The sequence below is a fragment of the Hyalella azteca genome, unplaced genomic scaffold (assembly GCF_000764305.2).
Source record: "Hyalella azteca isolate HAZT.00-mixed unplaced genomic scaffold, Hazt_2.0.2 contig12009, whole genome shotgun sequence".
NCBI lineage: Eukaryota > Metazoa > Arthropoda > Malacostraca > Amphipoda > Hyalellidae > Hyalella > Hyalella azteca.
The window spans coordinates 353598-373198 of record NW_025941981.1 but is presented as its reverse complement, the minus strand read 5'-3'; the positions used below and the strand labels follow the sequence as shown (position 1 = coordinate 373198).

Here is a 19601-nt window from a genome sequence, read left to right as displayed (position 1 = left end):
AATTTGTCTAAACCGTAATGTTGCTGCAGGGCAGCCAACCACAAAGCTCACGGTGTTCGGGTCACAGTTGTGTGATTGAATTATCATGTATAGAGTACTGCTTATAGTTCTCTACTGTCTCCCGTGCTGGTGGTGAATTCCTTTACGAGTTATTTCTTCGTTTCATTTCTTGTCCAGCTTTTCTTTCACCATTTTTTAAGTCATTTAAGTGTTTATGCTGAGTTTCTCTCGCCATATTCGAGTGCTGGCCATTCGAGACCTCACGCCCCTTGTGAGCGATGAATGACTTTCCATTTAGAAATTTCTCGCCGATCGAATCCTTACACTTGGTCAATTGGTAATGAATTTATTCTAATTTCCTGTTGGAAAGTTTTGCAGCATTAGACCCCTTCACTACTTCTGATGTTCTTCCTTCGTCTCTCGTGAGGTGAACTCTCTTCTTCAAAACAAGCTTCAGAACGTAGGCCTATAACATGATTGGTGGTAAACATTTCTCTTGACTTTCAGTGCAGGATGGTCTGAAGAACTAATGCACTTGACGCTCAATCATAAACTAGTCATGGTTTACTGGTCCTCCATCGCGTTCAGGGCGCGAAGGTCAGTTCTATTATTATAATTATAAGACGGAACAATATATTCTTTAGAAGCACACCTAACGAAAATTTTGTGCTGAAGTTGTCTAAGTATGATGAAAAAATGATGAATAATTTTATATAGAGATAAGTATAAATATCACTTGATTGCTTATATCGTAGGTTTATCAAGCTTTTATATTCTCGTAAAGTGATGATTAAAAAAAAGTGATGATGATGGAATGTCCTCGAGTTGTCAACGTTTGACTCACGGTTCTCAATTCTCGCAGCCGCCTTTCTCGACATGGGTTCACTGCAAGCTACCCACTACGGCGATGCAAGCTGTCCTCTCAGAAGGCCATTTCGTCACGGAAGTTATCGTCTTGTTGTTCTTCAAAGACTTTGGCTTGCGCTACTCCACTTGGCTCATGTGTTGGGATAAACGCCCGCACCAAAGCAAACTACAGCATCGGAACGCCGAACAATGGCCGAGCAGTAACTCGCCGTGAACCTTACTCCTGCCAACTGATGCTCCCTCTCGAATATTGTAACTTTAGAATTCAATCTTCACGGTTTAGTTCATTAAGAAACTTCGGTTCTACAAAAATTTGTTCCTCAGAGAGTGGATTTGAGAGCAGTTTACCTAAATTACCCATATATTCTTGCTCTCGCCCATGTGTGGCCTCAACTACCTCATCAATTATGCTTAAAAATTCTAGACATCACTCGTGTATAAATTCTATTCTATACTCCCCATTAACTTACATTCCGTTAACATTTCAGCAAACACGTTTTTCTATTAAATCCAACGACTATTTCCCTCATGACCACGCCACCAAAGATGCTCCTACGCAACACCAAGGCGCTAATGTTACCAAAGATTCTATTATTGAAGGGATCGCTCCTTGTGAGCCCAACCGAAAAGAAAACACTGGATGCACTCCCGCCCCAATCCGCGTTCCTGAGAGTGCAGAAGTCACACGCCGCGGTGACAATAACGAAACTTGTGCCTCTGAAGTTCCTGTTGATCACAACACGGGGACACCTCGCCCCTCGGCTGGGTCGTCAGAACTCGTGCCGACGGTCAGTCCGTTGTCTCAGGAGCCGCGGCCTAAGGGCGTGCTGGGCTACGTGATCTCCCGCTACAGTTGGTACGTCGAGCGCCTGCAGAAGTCCCTAGAGAACGAGATGCCGCGCACCTTCAGAATGTTCAGAATATTCAGCGTTGGGCTCAAGTCCTTCATCAAAGACTTCACGTACGCACCGCTACGACCTAGCGATTTTTATTTTGCTCTTAACCTCGAAAGGTTTTGATATTTGATTATTATGATGGATGATCGTTAATATGGAGCGCGATTAGTATTATTCGTATCATTGTCATTATGGTGATTTAATATTTTAAAGATTGCTCATCATTTCAAGCGTTTACGACCAGTGTTTTCTAGCAGGCTTCATGTTCTGCATTTGAATATTAAAAAGCAATTCCTCCAGTATAGTATAGATTCCTCTAACGTAATAAAGATTCCTCTTACATACCGTAGATTCCTCCAACATAATAATTATGCTTAAAAATTAAATTGAACGGCAGGTATGAATGTCATCCTCGTGCTTGTTTTAGGTATACTCGTTTCGTAAAATATTGTTAAATTCTTCTCGTGAAATCATCATAGTATTTATTGAGAAATCATCACATACAGCCATTGACGCCTCATAAATATCATTTAAATTCGTTCAACAAAATGTAAATTCGTCCAACATAATTTCGTCGCCCCGTCACCATTCTCGCTTGTCTCATATGTACCCAGGGGCTACGTGCGTGTGCTGGTGACACTATCATTCCCCAGCGGGCGTCTGGAGGGACTGTCCCGTCAGCAGCTGGAGCTCTACCACTTCATGCCCCACGACATGGTCAAGGTGTTCCCTGTGCTCCTCATCTCCGCCGTGCCGTTTGGTCAGAACCTCGCGCTCCCTCTCGGGTCAGTTCCCCCTACCCCTGCAGGAGTTAACTCGATGGAATATGAAGGAATATCGAATAACTAGGCGACGCTCTCTATAAGTTAATAATTTGATTCAATGCAGGAACTTGTATTTCCAACATAGTTCATTAGTAAAGGGTTTGATTGTTGTTAATAATAAAGCACTTGTGAACACATAATATTCTCAGCTAGAATTCGGTCTACTTGGGCATGCAACATCTCGTTTTATTTCCCGTATAATCCTGTCCTTACTTTTGTTCATTAAAAAATATAAGATGGTAGTCACTCTAGCCCCTTGAGTAATAGTTTATACATGCCGGACGATTTTTTCGACTGAGGTTCTCCTATCAAGTGCCGTTGGCGTGCAGATACTTCTTCCCTCGGCAGCTGCTGTGCCGGCACTTCTGGGACCTGCAGCAGAGTCATGATTTCGCCATGCGCGACCTGCGCCGCCGCGTGCAGCACGCGCGGCCCGTCTTCAGGTTAGCGCATGCAGGATGCTTGCACGGAATACCTAGGGAATAAATAAAGGGACATCACGGCTGAGGCGTTGGCTTCCCATCTCATTCACTTAATTATATCGATATTTCATAGTGACACTTGAGTGTCTTGGTAAGTGTTGATGAACGCGATAACTATTAGTTTTTTTGTGTTTACTGGCGCGTTAGTTATCACATTAATTGCTTTATTTAATTGTGTCTTGTTGATTGCTGAGTGATGGATGGTTTAATTACAGTAGGGGGAAATAAATATTCGTACACTTGAAAAATCGTATTTTAATGTATGTAAGTACACAAACTTAACAGGAAAAGTGATTTAAATTGAGCACCTGATCGTCTTTGGTTTTCAACGCTGTCACGGGTCTTGAAGCGTCCAATGAACGAAGCAACTGTACTAAAGGGAACATTCAAGTGGCTAGCAATCTTCCTATAACTTTCTCCTTCCTTCCAACGCGATAGAATTAGTTGATTCAAATTAAGAAAAGGTCCCCAACAAACATTGAGAATCTTAAGGTGGTGTGCCAAGAAGAATGGTATAAAATACCAGTCAGCATCTGCAAATCATTGGTCGAGACGTATAGAAATAGACTGGTATCTGTAGAGCTGAGTAAAGGGTATTCAACCAAGTATTAAATTAAAATAATGCCGATTTATTGTTTTGTACGAATACTTTTTTCACCCGAAAAGTGAACATGTTGCATTGTTTTTTGTTGCATTGAGATTTAATTTATTTTGATAGTATTTTTGAATACTATGCGTCTCTATACATAATTTAAATCACTTTTCCTGTTAAGTTTGTGTACTTACATACATTAAAATACGATTTTTCAAGTGTACGAATATTTATTTCCCCCCACTGTATATTTTGGTGGGCTGCGGGACTCGTTCTTTTTTTTTAATTTCTTGTCAACGGACTAATTAACCGTCAACAATGATATTCGTACCTAAAGACCTGGTGATGAATGTTAATATCGGTAAACAATGGATTAACCTTTTACCTACGGACACTTTAACCGCCAATGTAGCTCAATGGTAGCGGCCCCGAGATGAACTAGCCGTGGGTTCGAGCCTCTGGAAGCTCATTTAATTTTTTGGTGTCACGAGTGGGCGGCGCTTGCTAGGCGTCGGGGGTGGTGCTTGCAGCATGGCCTTGGGTTTGTGTCACTAAACGAACTCTGGGTACGAGTTACCTGGGGGGCTCTTAAGGTCTAGATCAATGTTATTCGTACCTAAATCCCTGGTAACGAAGGGAATGTTCAGTAGCTACACTATCGATTAACTTTTTGTCTACAGACACAGTAACCGTCGCCAATGATTTCCGTTCCAAAATTCCTGTTTACTTTTCTTCCAGTAGACATTGGATTACATCACACTGAGTGAAGGATCGGTTTTGGTTGACGTAAATTGCAGTTATGGGTGGCCGCACTCATTCACCCACACAATACGTGCTCTCCCAGGTGCCTACAGGCGAGTGTTGAGGGCGTGGAGCCCCTAGGGCAGCGTGTTCGCATGCAGTCCGTGTGCCATCTGCTGGGGTCTGGACGTCACCCCCGACAGGAGCAAGTCCTTCAGCTGCAGCAGCTGTTCTCTGACGCCCCGTACAGCCTACGCAAAATGAAGCACCACCACTCGGTCTGCTGACATGTCTTATTTCATTAATGGTGCTATTGTTTGATTCTTATATACGGTGAGCATCAGTACAACTCTTTGTAGATTTTTACTTCAGGTGCCATGAAGTCTGCCAATTTTTATTTATGAACAAAATTATTGTTTGTCTCATCATGTTAGCTCTCATAATAGAAGTAAGAACGACGCTGAAGCAATTTTAGCTGACAACTCACTGTTTTTGTTGCGTGCTTCTTTGCAGCAATCGAAGGAAATAGCTTAATTATATCACTTCCACTTAAGAGTACCAGATTTCTCTCGTTAGTCCATCAGTCATTGCTCAACGTTGCCGTTTTCGCAGCGGTCGCTGCTGAAACTACACGGTCTGAGCGCGGCGCTGAATCGTAAGCGCTTACGTGACCACGCACGCTGGCTCCTTTGCCACGACCGCGCCCTCGCCCATGAGGCGGGTGCCCTAGTGCCAGTGTCTGCGCCCCCTGCCCTTGGGGACTGCCCCGTGCCACCCTTTCTTGAGGGTAGCCCTGCGTCAACTCTCGCTGACGACAGCTCCGCAGGACACACAGTCTGGGGACCAAGCAGGGAAGCGACAAGGAACTTGGCGTCGCTGCACGTCAGTGACCTCAAGACGGTGAGGCTCATGCCTACGTCAGGCATGCATGTCATCCTCGTGCTTGTTTGAGGCATTCGTCTCTTAAAATGTTGTTTAATTCTGTTTGAGAAATCATTACATTATTCATTGAAGATGACAAAGTTTCATTGAATAATTATAGAAAAAATTATCGATGAGGAAGATGAAACTCTGTTTGCGCAGTGAAATATTCTTCACAGCTGCCGCGAAAATTTTTTAGAAAATCGACAGATTGATGCCAATTATACCATTTCTCCCCATCGCGGGGGGGTTTCGTATATTATGAACATTGTTGTGTGTAGAGCTCTCTAAATGATAAACATGATGTTCTTCATGGTCATGTACAGAGTTTTAGCTCATTGTCGTGTGTATAATTTCACCTCGCGGTCATATGCAGAATATTAGTTACCTTGCAGAGTTTGCTGATACGCGGTATCAGCCCCATCGGTCTGGACAGCAGCGCGATGGCTGAGTTGCTGTCGCGGTGGCTTTCGGTCTCGCTGCTGCTAACGGAGGCTGACAGCAGCCTGGTGCTGCACCTGCCTGTGCTGCTCTTCTATAACCACCCTACAAACATGGCCCTCGTGGCGCCTTGACCACACCTTGTACAACCACCTCACCAATGCCAATCTGGCCCTCGTGGCGCCTTAACCACACCTCAGATACTCCCTGCCCAACACTTGTTCTTCTTCTGTTGAAGAAACTCTGGGAAAGATTCCTCTGCAGTAAAATTTCGTTCGAATGTTGAAAGATGCATAGAGAAATTTTTATCTCAAATTATGTCTTTCTGTTGAAGAAAAAAAACATTGGTAAAGACTTTTCGTGCGGAAGAGAGCTTTGACGTGATTTTTTATTCAAAGTTTTGTAGTTTTATCACTAAGGTGGTGATCGTGATGAAACGTATGTTCAGGATAGGAAACCGTCACTTTCAACAGCCTGCATCTGAGTCCGCTTGCTCCAATGTCCTCGTCTTGCTAGTCAACTTGTCACTACCTTTAAAGGAAGATCTTTTTTGTTCTAGGATTTCTGATGGAATAAACGGATATCGATGTTTTTTTCATTCCTCTGCTCTACATGAGTAATCTAATGAGAATTATTCGAATATTATCATTGGGAAAACCTCGTAATGTGGACACATTGCGTCCATTATTGTTCTGCGAAATAACTGTGTCTAACATGATGGTGTTAGCTGCGCTTCCTACGCGATCTTGTATGAAGTCCCGTACACAAATTTTGAGCAGAGTGCCCAGCATGATCGTGTTTGTAATTCCCCACGATTATGAGTGCTGTACCCAGCAGGATCGTACGTGTAGTCCTTTCATGATCGAGAGTGGATTACCCAACATGACCGTGCATGGAGTCTTTAGATGATCGTGAGTGGAATTCCCTACCTGACCATGTATGAAGTTCTTACACGATCGTTAGTGGACGAGAAGAATGATCGTGTGTACCTAATCGACTTAGGTGTCACTTTGGTCTTATTTTGTTTCCATCTCCCTTAAACACATTGTTAGAGCGTAAAGACGAAATTTTCGCTCAACTGCTTAGCTCATTTAATCTAGACGAAATTTGAAATATAATTCATTGGTAGCAATGCTCCGGTATTGGTGTTTCCGCGATTCATATGTATGTCAACCATGTGTTAAATAAATCAGTTAATTAATAAATCGCAGCACTTTATACATGGTGTTGGTAAACCCTCGCTATTGGCATTCAGAATGGCCATAAATTTGTTCGAGACGTTACTGCATGTGATATAATTTTCATGCTTGATTTCGAGTTTTATTAAATAAAATGAAAAATTTTCATAAGCTGTGAAACAAGAAAAGTAATATTGCAATGAAATATATCACTCAATAAAAAGGGGATATAAACCCCAAAGATAAATTCATCTTAATTTGACTCATGTTGATTATTTCTCAAAGCATGTGACTTTAGGTGTCAGGGATGGAGAGGTGCACCAAAACAAGGGTCAGGTGATGTTCGACGTCGTACTGTCGTCTGCTCATATCGTCGGTCATTCGTTTGAAAATAATTTTGTCACTTCTCAAATTGTCTCAATTTAATGGCTAGTCAAAGTCAAGGTGTCCAGCAACTTCTTGCTGCTGAGAAAAAGGCTGCGGAAAAAGTAGCCGAAGCTAGAAAACGTGAGTACCATTATCGGAACTGAAATACTGCCTAACGCCCTAACCTTCAAATTTTTTAATCCGTTATTATGGCGTTATAGTCTCATTTAATATTCGTTTAAGCAAATTTAATTGAATACGTTGATGATCATTATTTTTTTTCAGGAAAGGCAAGGCGCTTGAAACAAGCCAAGGATGAAGCACAGGCAGAAATTGAAAAATTCAGACTGGAGCGTGAGGCAGCCTACAAGCAGTATGAAGCTAAGGTATGAATCCTTAGGTATATTAAATCTGTTGTAAAGTTGTTTAGTTTTGTGCTGGTCATCTGCAAAAAGCGGCCCTTCTTAGTGAAAATTTTGTTAATGAGATGGGCACTGATGGCTATTCTTTCCCATTTTTATTTCATGCAAATTCTTGGCCTATTTTAAATTTAAGCAATCAAATTCAAATGATAATAATAAAGTTTGTCTGCATAAAATACCTACTTTTTTGTAACCACTATGGTATTCATGCCATTTTAAAGCTAGAAGATTCCTGATTAACAAATAATAATAATAAATAATATCATATCCTATTGAATAGTGTAAACATGGTAGGGTAAACGCAGTAGGTATATTCCGACATCGTAGGTAATTCCGTCACTTCTCTAGTTTTTCCTTTATATTAAGCTTTGTTTTAGTTCCATGCGTTCATTGATGGTTGAAATGGTGATGTCATACATTTGCGTGTCGAAATACTGCAAAAACACTAGGTCTTGGCCATCTAGTGGGAAAATATTGAGATCCAAAGAGAGACAATGCATGTGTGAAGTGTTTTGAGAGTCACGTGAAGGCAACAGAACTTACGTAACACATACGGTTTTTTTATAGTTTTTCATTTCTCGATGCGTCAATGTGTCGGAATATACCGCGTTTACCCTATAGCTATTCTAACATCGTGCGTAATTCCAACACTTCTCAACTTGTTTCCTTTATATTAAGCTTTGTCTTAGTTCCACGCATTCATTGATGGTTGAAATAGTGATGTCATACTATTGCGTGCCACACTATTGCCAAAATACTAGGTCTGGGCCCGTGGGCCGTCTGGCAGGAAAATTTTAAGGGGACCGGCTACCCTCTGGAAAAACTTCTACAGTTATTATCCGATCATCATGATACTTCACATACTTACGTAAAATGTAAAAAAATGACATTTTGCTTCTATGAATTTTGCCAAAAAATTGATAGAAAATGTGAAATTCATAGAAAACGGCTAAAAACGGGTACTTAAGAAAATTTATCTCCTCCTACAAATATCATCCTACAACAAAGAGACACATATCATTTGATTTGTAAAGATTCAAACCTATCGATTCAAACATGGGTTTTTTCATTTTACCCATAGTTTTTTTATGCGTGTTTTTCCTATTTTTCTCATTTTTTCTCCCCCATATAAAAAACGAACCAGACCGAAATTCAAAAAAAGGGATGAGTTACTCGATAGGCCTGGTCTTTACGAATCGAATGGTATATGTCTCATTGCCGTAGCTGTGAAAACTGTAGGAAATAGGTTTGGCGTGAGAGCAATAGGAGGTTTTCACCACGCCCAAAAAACTGGCGCGCAGCACGTAAAATGACGTAAAAGAGTCATAAAGTAGCCTAGATACCGGAACTAAGCCTCAAACCAAGTCAGCAAGGCATAGAGCGACTGGCTGCACACCTCTCACCTTGCTGTCATGATGGTCACTGACTGCATTGGCAACCGCAGGCTATATTTATAGTCCCGCCTTCCATTTATGCCCATAGCAATTAGTGAAGGCCCCCAAACACCGAGCCCCCCCCCCCCCCCCCCGTGTACGCGCAATGTGTACGGAAAAATGCACATAGAAAGATGTTTCTGGTACCGTTCGACGTGTCTGAAAGTAAGCTTTAAGATGAGTATAAGCACTGGATAATGCCATAATTGGCCACTTTATGTCAGACGTTCCTTTTTAGTGTGACCAGCCTTCGAATTAATCCCATATTCCACGTTAAAGTACTCTTCCGGGCTCTTACTGAAGGGGCCTCAAAACCGCCCCCCTTTGGGGAGCTGTCACGAAATCATTTTTCAATGTAGAGAGATGATTCTGGTACCGTTTGATGCGTCAAAAAGTAAGCTTTAAGATGAGCACAAAAACCGGAAAACGCCAAATTTGAAAATTTAGGGGTAGCCGGTCCCCTTAAGATCCAAAGAGACAGTGCACATCACCCAGTGAGAACATCGAGAAGCGTGTCAAAGTTGATAGCTGACCTTGCTCTATGCTACCAAATAGTGATAAACTGTTTGTGTAGAAAGAATATTGTGGTTTTAGACTTTTTAAACAAGTCTGTGAATATGTTAGTAATCCTTTAACTGCAGCACAGCACACACACAAATGAACATCAAGCATTTGCTGATTTTAAGTGGTAAATAAATTAATAGATGATTAAGTTGAGCAACAATTTTAGACACATAAAAACTAATTCCAACACAGCTTGGAATTAGATACACACAGCTTGTTCCAAGCTGTGTCCTAAAATTAACATTTTCTTAATTTAAAGCTTAATAGCTCTTACTTAGAAGCTTAATTAAAAAATTAAAATTTCTTAATTAAGCTCATTCCAAGCTGTGTTGTATTCTGATACAGCTCACACAGGGCGTCGGAATTCCAACACAGGGTGCCGGAATTACAAATTAATAGAGTTCGAAGCGCTGCCGGAATTAGTCTCACAATATGCCGAATTTAGTCACGCACAGCGTTGGATTCAGGGATTTTGTAGGTTTGAATTCTAAAGGCTTTCAAATAAATATGGCAACACTTTGTGACGTTTCATCATTGCCGGCGCGTAGTGTGGTGTTTTGATAGTGACGTAAAACAGTCAGAACTCGAGTTACGCATATGGTGATATTTATATAGCCATTCATTTCTTGCTACGTCCTTAATGTGTCAGAATATACCGCGTTTTTCCTAGTTCATAGCCTAAAACTGTTCAATTAAACCCTAAAATTTATATTCAAATAAATACATGATTTTAAATTTGAAATATTTGTGTATAAAACATGTACATTTTATTAGTTATTAATTGTCTTTGAGATTATAAAATTCACCACATTACGATTCACAGGTGTATGGAGCTTTGGTTATTAGTTATAAGCAGGTGTGGAATTTATCTGCCTCTCATGCTTTCAAGCCATGACTATGGCGTTTCCGCCTTTTTGGAACTGCACAATTCCTTCTAGATAAATTATAGACGTATCTAATTGTTAACAAAAGTGCATGATTTGCCTGTAAGACAATTAGGAAAATCCCAATCCTAACTTGTATAACTCATGATGAGCATTTCTAATGAAGTTTGGGTGACTGTAAGACTAAAGTACCTATATGTAGCACAATATAGGTCAAAGACACCTAATTCATTGCAAAGACTTTTTCAAGACATATGGTATTTGTCAGTATTAATGGGACTACATAGCAGACTACATTAATTTTTATACATGGTAATGGAATTTCCTAAAATTACTCCTCAGGGGGTGATTTCTGATGCATGTCTGTTGTCTGTGCTTGTCAGAAGTCCTATGGGATTTTGGGCTCCTAGGATAATTGTTCCTGAGAACCCCACCACTGAACTTGTGGTGTCTGACTGTGGGCTTCAGTTGTGGGATTAAGTTGTTATGTAGGTAGGATTCCTTAAAATTTCCTTCTCTGTCTCTCTTGTGTGTGTGGCCAACATCCTGTGTAAGCAACCTCCTGTTTGAGTGTCTTTTCCTGTTGCTTTTCACCTGTCCCTCCTTGTCACTTTGTCTCTTTGAAATGCTAATGCTGTTTCTTTTGAACCAGCTTCAGTGGGCTGGACATCTTAGACCTTCCACCCCTTGTGGGTGATGATTTAAATGAGATTTCGAATAGAGACCATTTGCCTCACTGGCAATGTTATCTTTTTGCCTCCAGTGCTAAATAGCTTAATAGCTGATGCGCTAGCAAACCATTATACTACTACAGTACTACTAGCTCTAAAATGATATATTATTGTTGTGACATTTTATCATATCTATTGGGCACATTGGTTAACAATAATATACAAGACTGGAAGTTGGAATTGTGTCGAAATTGGTTATTGTGGATTGGAAAATGGAAATTTTGTGTAACTGTATACAATTAATGCCTATGATATGCTAGATGAAACCCAGCAGCCAATGCACTTGAGCTGCACTATGACATTGAAAACCATTTAATAACAGTTCATTCTGTTCTATCAAATCTATAAAAAACACCACTTAAGTGATTTACTAGAAAGATTTCACACAGTTTGTGTAAATTTAATATATATATATATTGTTTTTTTTTAGAAGCTGGCAATATAAGTACTCTGATAACTATGAAAAATTGGTCCTGAGCTGAATTTTACCGTCATTGTGTTCTTTTTAAAGAATATAATGTAGTATAACATAGTTGACTTTTTTATTTGTTTTTCCAGCACTTGGGTTCTCAGGATGATGTTGCTGCCAGAATTAAAAAAGAAACCGTCCAGAAGAAGGCAATGCAAAACCAAATGGTGGCAGCTCATAAAGATAAGGTGAGTTTGAACTTAGTTTCTCATTAAATTCTGTAGTCTGTGAACACAAGATTACACATCATGGAATTTCCTTTTGACTTATAAATGGCAGAGTGTATCACATCATAACCTCCATAAAATGATTTTAATTTACTACTAGTAGGTTGCTTAGTTGAGAAGAAATTTGAAGAAGAAATTTGTTTCAAACTTCACTGCAGTCTAATTATGATGAAATGCTAGCTATATGTAAGCTTAAACATCATCAATGTTATCTGTATATTATTGTCTCACATGCTTTTTCTTTCACACTTTCGGCTCTGAAGACAATGCTTTATGCATTGTCTTTGATAAGCTTTATCTTAGCATAGTAAATGTTTCTTAGCTTATTATTTATCCGTGTATTATTTTATCTTGCAGGTGATTGAACGTGTCCTGGAAATGATACAGGATATCAAGCCTGAGCTTCACCACAATGTTCGCTTGGCTGACTCGGCTTGATGGGTTGCTGCTATTGCATCTTCTCTATTCCACTAGAGTTAATTTTCTTTAGATGTGTAGCTCATTGAACTTTCTGGGAATGTATCGTGAATGTAATTACTATGTTGAAGTATTCAAGTTTTTATCATAACGGTTGTATTTTTTCTGAATAAATTTCCAGGATGAAGATTTTCTAGTTACAACTGTTTTCGATGCTTTATTGGAACACGCACCTCCGTGCAAATATATAATATTTATGTGTTATACTGGCTGGTCAAAACCAATGAATATCGTCTTCCTATCACTTGCATTTGTTTAATGCGAAAAAAATTACTGAAGGCCATGTTGTTCCTAAGTGAATATATACCTACAATATTTTGTTTGCTCTTTAACATTACATTTTCCGAGTTCTATTGTTGTTTTAAAATCATCTCTTATGAGTTCAAGTTCAATCACCTTGCTAAATTGTTCACTCCTGTTGCGCTTGGTTTACGTGTACCTATTTTGTATAGTAAATTATTTTGTCTGCCATGTATTTTTTTTCTATATTCCTATATTTCCTGTCCGACGATGAAGTTGATTCTTATATGTTTTTGTTCCTGATATTCCAATATATATATACATATATATATATTGAAGATAATTCCTTTGTCACTAATGTTTACCGAAAACCTACCGATGTCGGAAGAGTGCTGAACGAAGATCGTGAATGCCCCTCAACGCTATAAAACTAGCAGTGTACGCGCTCTCGTACATGAAGCATTCAAGACCTGCACATGCGAGAGTAATTTGTAAATACAACTCAGCACTTGTAAACAAATCCTAGTAAATAATGTATATTCAAATAGAACAGTTGACACTGAAAAATCAAATTATCGATCGAGAAAAAAAAAACGAATCGAGAATGAAGCCGTCACAACAATCTTCTACCAAAACCAGATACTCATTTTTATAAATTTTCATGTAATATATAAGGTTTTAAACTTCTTCAAAATATAACTACACTGGTCTTACCCATGGCTGAAGTAATACATTAATCCAACCATGGTTCTTACCAGCACGTAAGAACCGCATGCGGGAGGCTCACAATGAGACCATCACCCGAGCGAAGTTGGAGGCCTGCACAAGCATAATTATGCAGTGCCCTGACGCTTCGAGACCGGCTTCAAGAGCCATTCTCCAGCTTTCAACCTGAAAACTACAGGATTCGTCCGGACGCTGAAATTATTTTCAGTGTGATTTTATCATATCATAGTTATGTCGGCGCAGAAGAATAGGCCTGATGTGGCCTGTCGCCGAATCTTGTACTTTTCGTGGCTTGTTCACAGGAGATCAGAATACAGACCCTTTGACCGGATCTTCGAAACTGACGATAGTTTGAAATAGCTACTAGATTTCTACCAGGTTAGGTATGGTGCAGTGCTAGACATTTCGAGTCTGAACATATATTTTTTCATGGCTTTATCTAGTCAGTTCTTGAACGCGTTCATACTCGGAGCGTCAACGATTTAATCAGCAGTTAATCAGGACGTGTAATACGGGAGGCTGTTCTATATGTCAGTGACTCGAAGCGACATGGACTGGAGTGATGCGTAGATGAGTTGCATCGCAGTATTTTTTAGTTTATAGCAATGTCACCTGGTGTTCGTTCCTGTTTCAAATTCTAGTAATCCTTCTGGGTTCTTGTTTAAGCCATAAGTACACTTATATACTTCGATGAGGTCACCATGCGGTCTTGCAGAGTGCAGACGCTGATAACAGAGGCTTGGAAGCTTCATTATCTTTAATCTTTCTTCGTAAAGCCCCGTCCACACGTTCAAACTTATCGTCAGTCTTGCATGTCATGCCAGGTTTGAGCAATTTTGACGGAAGACTGAAGAGCGTCCACTCGCTCAAGCTTTCCTTCAGTTTTTAGTGCGTTCGCGGCAATGGAGTAGTAAGTGCTCCTCGCTGCAGTGAGCGCAGTTTGTGCCACCATAATTAGGTTAAAGCGATGCAAACGTAGGCGGTGCCGCGGTGGTGCCGAAAATGGATTTTAAAAATACAATGAGGGTTGATAGACAGCATCCCTACCAGCACAAGACAGCATTGACGACTTCATTTTGGCACATCCTTTTCAACAAAGAGTTTATTTTCTTCGTTACAAAGTCTTTGTTTGCTCTATGATCAACTTCTTTGCACTTAGTATAGTATCTTCGGCATTTAAAGAATAGGCCTGGATAGGCCTGTCTGATACACTTAGCGAATAGCGAATTAGCGATAAATGCCACATAGGCCAGTGCTCTCTTGTTCTTGTAGCTTTTGATCGAATTTACCATAAACATTGGAAACTACTATATAACTCCATAAAGTCATAAACTCTCCAAAATAAATTGCGAAACCAGTGTCAGATATCCTGGGATATGAATAAAATACTTAAAAAAACTTTTTAAAAAAACACGTTTTTCTTGTGGACTAAAAAGTAGAAAATAAATTGTGGCTCGCCCCAAAAAAACGTGTCGGGCAGATTTATGATTTGGGCTAATTTTCGTTGTCAATGTTAACAACAAACAAACAAACAAACAAATAAACAAACAAACGCGAAGCTAAGCTAAGAAAAACGTGTTAAAAACTAGAGCTAGCGAGGAACAATGTCACAGCTCTCATTATCAATATACCTAGACTGAGATAGAGTAAAAGTTTGACCAATTAGTCGGTTGCCTGTCCACACTCTCAAACTTATTGTCAGTCTTGCTACATAGTGGCAAACCAGAGATTTTTTAGATTCAGTGCATTTTTAATTTCCTCAATTACTCAATATTTAAACCAATTTCTTACATATGATAATGCTGGTATCCATGATACTTTACTCAAGTTTACTGGTCTACTTATAGTAAATTAGTAATCAGAATTGAACTTGTGGGAGAGTCTAAAAAACTCTCTGCTTTGCCACTATGCCCGAATATGTTGGTGCGGAGAGTACATTCAGCCGTTGACGAATTAAGACGTGCTCAAAATCTCTCTGTTTACTTTAACAAGTGCGTGTGTCATGGCTACACCAGCACTAGTATGGAATATATCTACTTGGCGAGCCGCGACTGAATCTGTCTCTTATACACATCTAGATGTGTATAAGAGACAGGGCCAAGACCTAGTGTTTTTGCAGTATTTCGACACGCAAATGTATGACGTCACCATTTCAACCATCAATGAACGCATGGAACTAAAACAAAGCTTAATATAAAGGAAAAACTAGAGAAGTGACGGAATTACCTACGATGTCGGAATATACCGCGTTTACCCTACTTTTCTGGTGATCTGGTCTACTAATAGGACTCAAAAAATGAACTTGAGGGAGAGTCTAAAAAAAACTCTGCTTTGCCACTATGGTCTTGCAATGCATGAACCCAAAGGTCTTGCCTGTCCGTCTTTTCCAGCCTCCAGGTTTGTCAAACCTCAAACTCCGCCCACCCGTCATGCAAGACGTCAAACTTTGAGCGTCCACACGCTCCGTCTTGTTGTCAAACCTGGCATGACATGCAAGACTGACAATAAGTTTGAGCGTGTGGACTGTGTACGGGGCTTTAGACTTGCCCTTAAAGCCTGGAATTATACTGGTAGCATGTCTTTGAACACTCTCTACTAAATTTTTGTCCATTTCAAGTTTTGGTGACCAGTGACCACACGGCATTCCCGAACTCTTCGTTTAAGTACACTACACTGACTACAGATGCCAGGATGGAATTCTAATTTCGAAGGTTCATATATTATTTCGATCCACCAAGACCACTTTTTCTACCCAACATCGTTATTTGAGGCAAAAAATGAACTTCTTAAAGGCTTAAAACACGTACGCTAACTTGCTTAGTTTCTATAAAGTATCTATAATCTAATCACTTGGAACTTCATTTTATTGCAATCAATCTCTTGCAGGCACTGGTGATCAGACCACGCACTGGTAACGAAACTGCATAAGGTACTGATCAGAAATCAGCTGGATTATGCTGCTGCTCTCTATGCCTTGGCATCCCCTACTATCCTTGCCAAACTGAATGTCATCCAAAACAACTGCCTCAGGGCTCAGACTCAGAGTAGAATAGCCTTAGGCTGTAGAAAAAACTACCCCTGTGTCATCACTGGAACTGGAAGTAAAAGCAACCTTCTGACATTAACCATTCATAAGACTGAGATAGTCTGTATATATCAGTAATATCACCTCTGAGGCTCTGACTTATTCAGCTGCCTATGTAGCCTGTTGTGGTGGAATTGTTTCACAACAACCACCCTCAGGCTGCTGAATGTAGAACACTTAACCTTACTTCTTTTGTACCCAATGCCAAATCCATCTTCTCCTCCCTGCAGATCACCATTCCAAGGTTACTCACATCTCCTCTGAAATCTCCAATGCCACCATGGTTCAACACCAACACACATCTGCTAACAGACTTCTCCCTTTCTAGTTTCTACAGTATCCTCTATCCCCTCGCAGGCTGCTCAACAAATTCATCAGGACCTGGTGCACTTCAAATATTCCTCTCACACAGCTGCTTTCACGAATCACAGATTGATCATGCACACTTCAACCAGTCCCTTCAATGTCTGCAGCATTCCACGTCCCTCCCAGAGGCATTTTACTTAACTGGAAGCGGAAGCTATGTCTTGAGGTGGCGGTAATAGAGTGGGAGCTGTTTGCAATACATGAAGCTCTTAACTGGTCACTAACAAATCTTTCTCCTGCTGAAAAACTTGTTATCTTTACTGACTCCCAAGAATCCATTCTACTTACTGATCAAAAATAGAAAAGCAAACAGCTACTTGCATCCAATTTTCAAAATTCCAACCAAACTTATGTCACTACTCTCCTCACATGAAAAATATCTGCAGTACGTTCCTCAGCACCTGGGAATTGGGGTAATGAGGTGGCAGACCATGCAGCATGGAAGCACATTCCCTGCAGGACTGCACAGTAACTGCCATCTTGAAGAAGGAACTGGCAAGACAGTCTAATTTTGAGGTTATGTCGAAATGGAACAGTTGCTGGCTGAACTATATTAGAAATTCAGGGAAGAGCTGCTTCATTACCTTAATCAAGAGAGAATTGGGCAATTGGCCATGGGCCCTCAATAAAAATTTTGCTGTGGAGACGGCTCTGGCCAGACTGCGCACTGGTCATGCCAGATTTAAAGCACATAGCTCATTCCAACATGGTTGACAGCCCCTTATATATGTCCTAGCGGGTCTCCAGAAATCATTCATCACATGCTGCTCAGGCTGCTGAATTGTCCAATTCATGCCCCTGCCTGTACTAATCTTACTAACACATTAACTGCATGTAATGTTCTGCAATGATTAAATGGCAATGATTAAATCAAACCGATTATCACGTTCCGTGCGTATTGGGCCACTTGTGTACCAACAGTGATATTCCACTGCTGCGTATTGGGACACCAGTGTACCAAACGCAGTATTTTACGTCATTTTGATAAAACACATATAACTCAAAATTTTGCACGTGTATATATATACTTTCTCTTCTATAATATTTATGTTCACTCAAAAAGTGGATTATTAAGTAAAACAAATCAATGAACCAAAATTTTATTTGTAAATATCCTAGAACAAATGATAAGTAACTGTAATAATTTTAACAGCAGTCAACATCACTAATTCCTATACTGAGTTCAAAACTAGGTACCTAGGCTGAATGTTTTTCATTGAAACATGGCAAGCAAAAAAATGGGGTACCGTCACATACAATACAATAAGTGCTAACCCTTTGAGCTTTAGTTTATTGACAGCCACTTTAAATCCTTCATTGTTTCAAATCTTTTTGTAGCATCCTCTGCATCACTTGCATGATTTTTGTTTGGGTCCCTCATCTTCAGCCAGCATATGATTTTCAAAAATAGATACGTTAAAAACGCATTGCGTTTTCCTCATCTTACTTTTTCAGTGGGCTTTCCACTTAAAATGGAAAGAATTATAGATTCTGTAAATTTTTGTTGACTCATCTTGCTTCCACCACAATATTTCTTGTAGAGCACATGGGCATTTACAACTGCTGTGCCCCCAATTAGTTCAAATGCTATTTTGCAGCACCACTTCTTCAACTTTCTAAGAACAGTGTAATATTAGCTCATCTCGTCTGACATGTCCACACCTTTCTTAGCCTTTTCATATGCTAAAACACTTGGAGGTTTAAAAACGGTATTGCCATTCCGTTTTCTTTTTTCAGTTGCGATAAGCTCTTGTCCATGCTCTGGAACTGTTGAAATAGTTTCTTTTATCCTTTATCTTTATTTTCTTCTTGGATCCCTACTATTGCATATTGGTACATATAAGGCTCAATAAATACTTGGTACACCGGTGGTACAATACGCAAGAACAACATGTGGTTATTATTTGCTTGCATAATGTACCAGATGTGTCCCAACATTTTTATTGCAGCTATGCAAAGCTATGATGCCACAGAGCAGCACACACCTCCTCACATCACGGCATATGGCGCCAAACTGAAGCAGCAACCACTGAAAGCCTTCTGTGATAAGGGAATACTGGAGAAATCTGGATACGCAGGGAACGTGTTAAATCGTTTGATTTTTTTATAAAAATACATGATTTTTTTTTTTTTATATATTTAGGTATATTGAGTGGCAGTCGTTAATTTAATTTGAGGTTTTATATTCTAGTTTGGTATTTTGGCCATTTTTGGAGGCCATAAGTGCCCTTTTTAGCCATCCATTATGATCCATATACTGTTATTGTTAGTAGGCTAATTGCAACCGGAAAAAAAAAACTTTTCACCAAGACAAAAAAAAAAAATTTAAAAATAAATAAAAATATGCTATGAAAAATTGGAATATAAAATTGTTGCCTTTAGTGTGCATTAGGTTCCAATGAATTGTATGTTTTTTGGTACAGAGGCATCAGGTGTTGCATTACATTGTACATATAACATAGCTAGCAGCTTAGCTAATTCTTATAAGACTATAAGTAGTCATTAACTATTTGACTATTTGTTATATATTAATTACAATATACAATTTAAATGTGTTAGCTAGGTTATATATATATATATTGAGAGGTTGAAATTGTATTGACATTTTAGGCAATTTTCAACCCTAGTGTGAGTATTCTAATTAAAATATTTAATTTCAAAATTAAAAT

At 39.6% G+C, this 19601-nt stretch overlaps 2 protein-coding genes across 2 annotated transcripts; both read left to right on the top strand.

Annotated features, from left to right (window-relative positions):
• Nucleotides 1-95: 95 nt before the first annotated feature.
• Nucleotides 96-6351, top strand: LOC108675672. The gene is made up of 7 exons (XM_018163700.2): nt 96-597; nt 863-1828; nt 2378-2548; nt 2917-3030; nt 4506-4680; nt 5015-5302; nt 5719-6351. Exons 1-7 carry the CDS (start codon nt 530-532, stop codon nt 5896-5898), a joined length of 1962 nt encoding a protein of 653 aa, XP_018019189.1. The 5' UTR covers nt 96-529; the 3' UTR covers nt 5899-6351.
• An 881-nt stretch (nt 6352-7232) lies between these two features.
• On the top strand, nt 7233-12986 carry LOC108675691 (V-type proton ATPase subunit G). The gene is made up of 4 exons (XM_018163721.2): nt 7233-7449; nt 7594-7694; nt 11901-11999; nt 12396-12986. Exons 1-4 carry the CDS (start codon nt 7368-7370, stop codon nt 12474-12476), a joined length of 363 nt encoding a protein of 120 aa, XP_018019210.1. The 5' UTR covers nt 7233-7367; the 3' UTR covers nt 12477-12986.
• The last annotated feature ends 6615 nt before the right edge of the window (nt 12987-19601 follow it).

Bases quoted from the DNA above. Each gene is read 5' to 3' on its own strand.
- LOC108675672 (XM_018163700.2), top strand. From the start codon at position 530: ATGCACTTGACGCTCAATCATAAACTAGTCATGGTTTACTGGTCCTCC. The intron at 598-862 runs GTCAGTTCTATT...CAATTCTCGCAG, and splicing joins ATCGCGTTCAGGGCGCGAAG to CCGCCTTTCTCGACATGGGT. The intron at 1,829-2,377 runs GTACGCACCGCT...ATATGTACCCAG, and splicing joins TCCTTCATCAAAGACTTCAC to GGGCTACGTGCGTGTGCTGG.
- LOC108675691 (XM_018163721.2), top strand. From the start codon at position 7,368: ATGGCTAGTCAAAGTCAAGGTGTCCAGCAACTTCTTGCTGCTGAGAAA. The intron at 7,695-11,900 runs GTATGAATCCTT...TTGTTTTTCCAG, and splicing joins ACAAGCAGTATGAAGCTAAG to CACTTGGGTTCTCAGGATGA. The intron at 12,000-12,395 runs GTGAGTTTGAAC...TTTATCTTGCAG, and splicing joins TGGCAGCTCATAAAGATAAG to GTGATTGAACGTGTCCTGGA.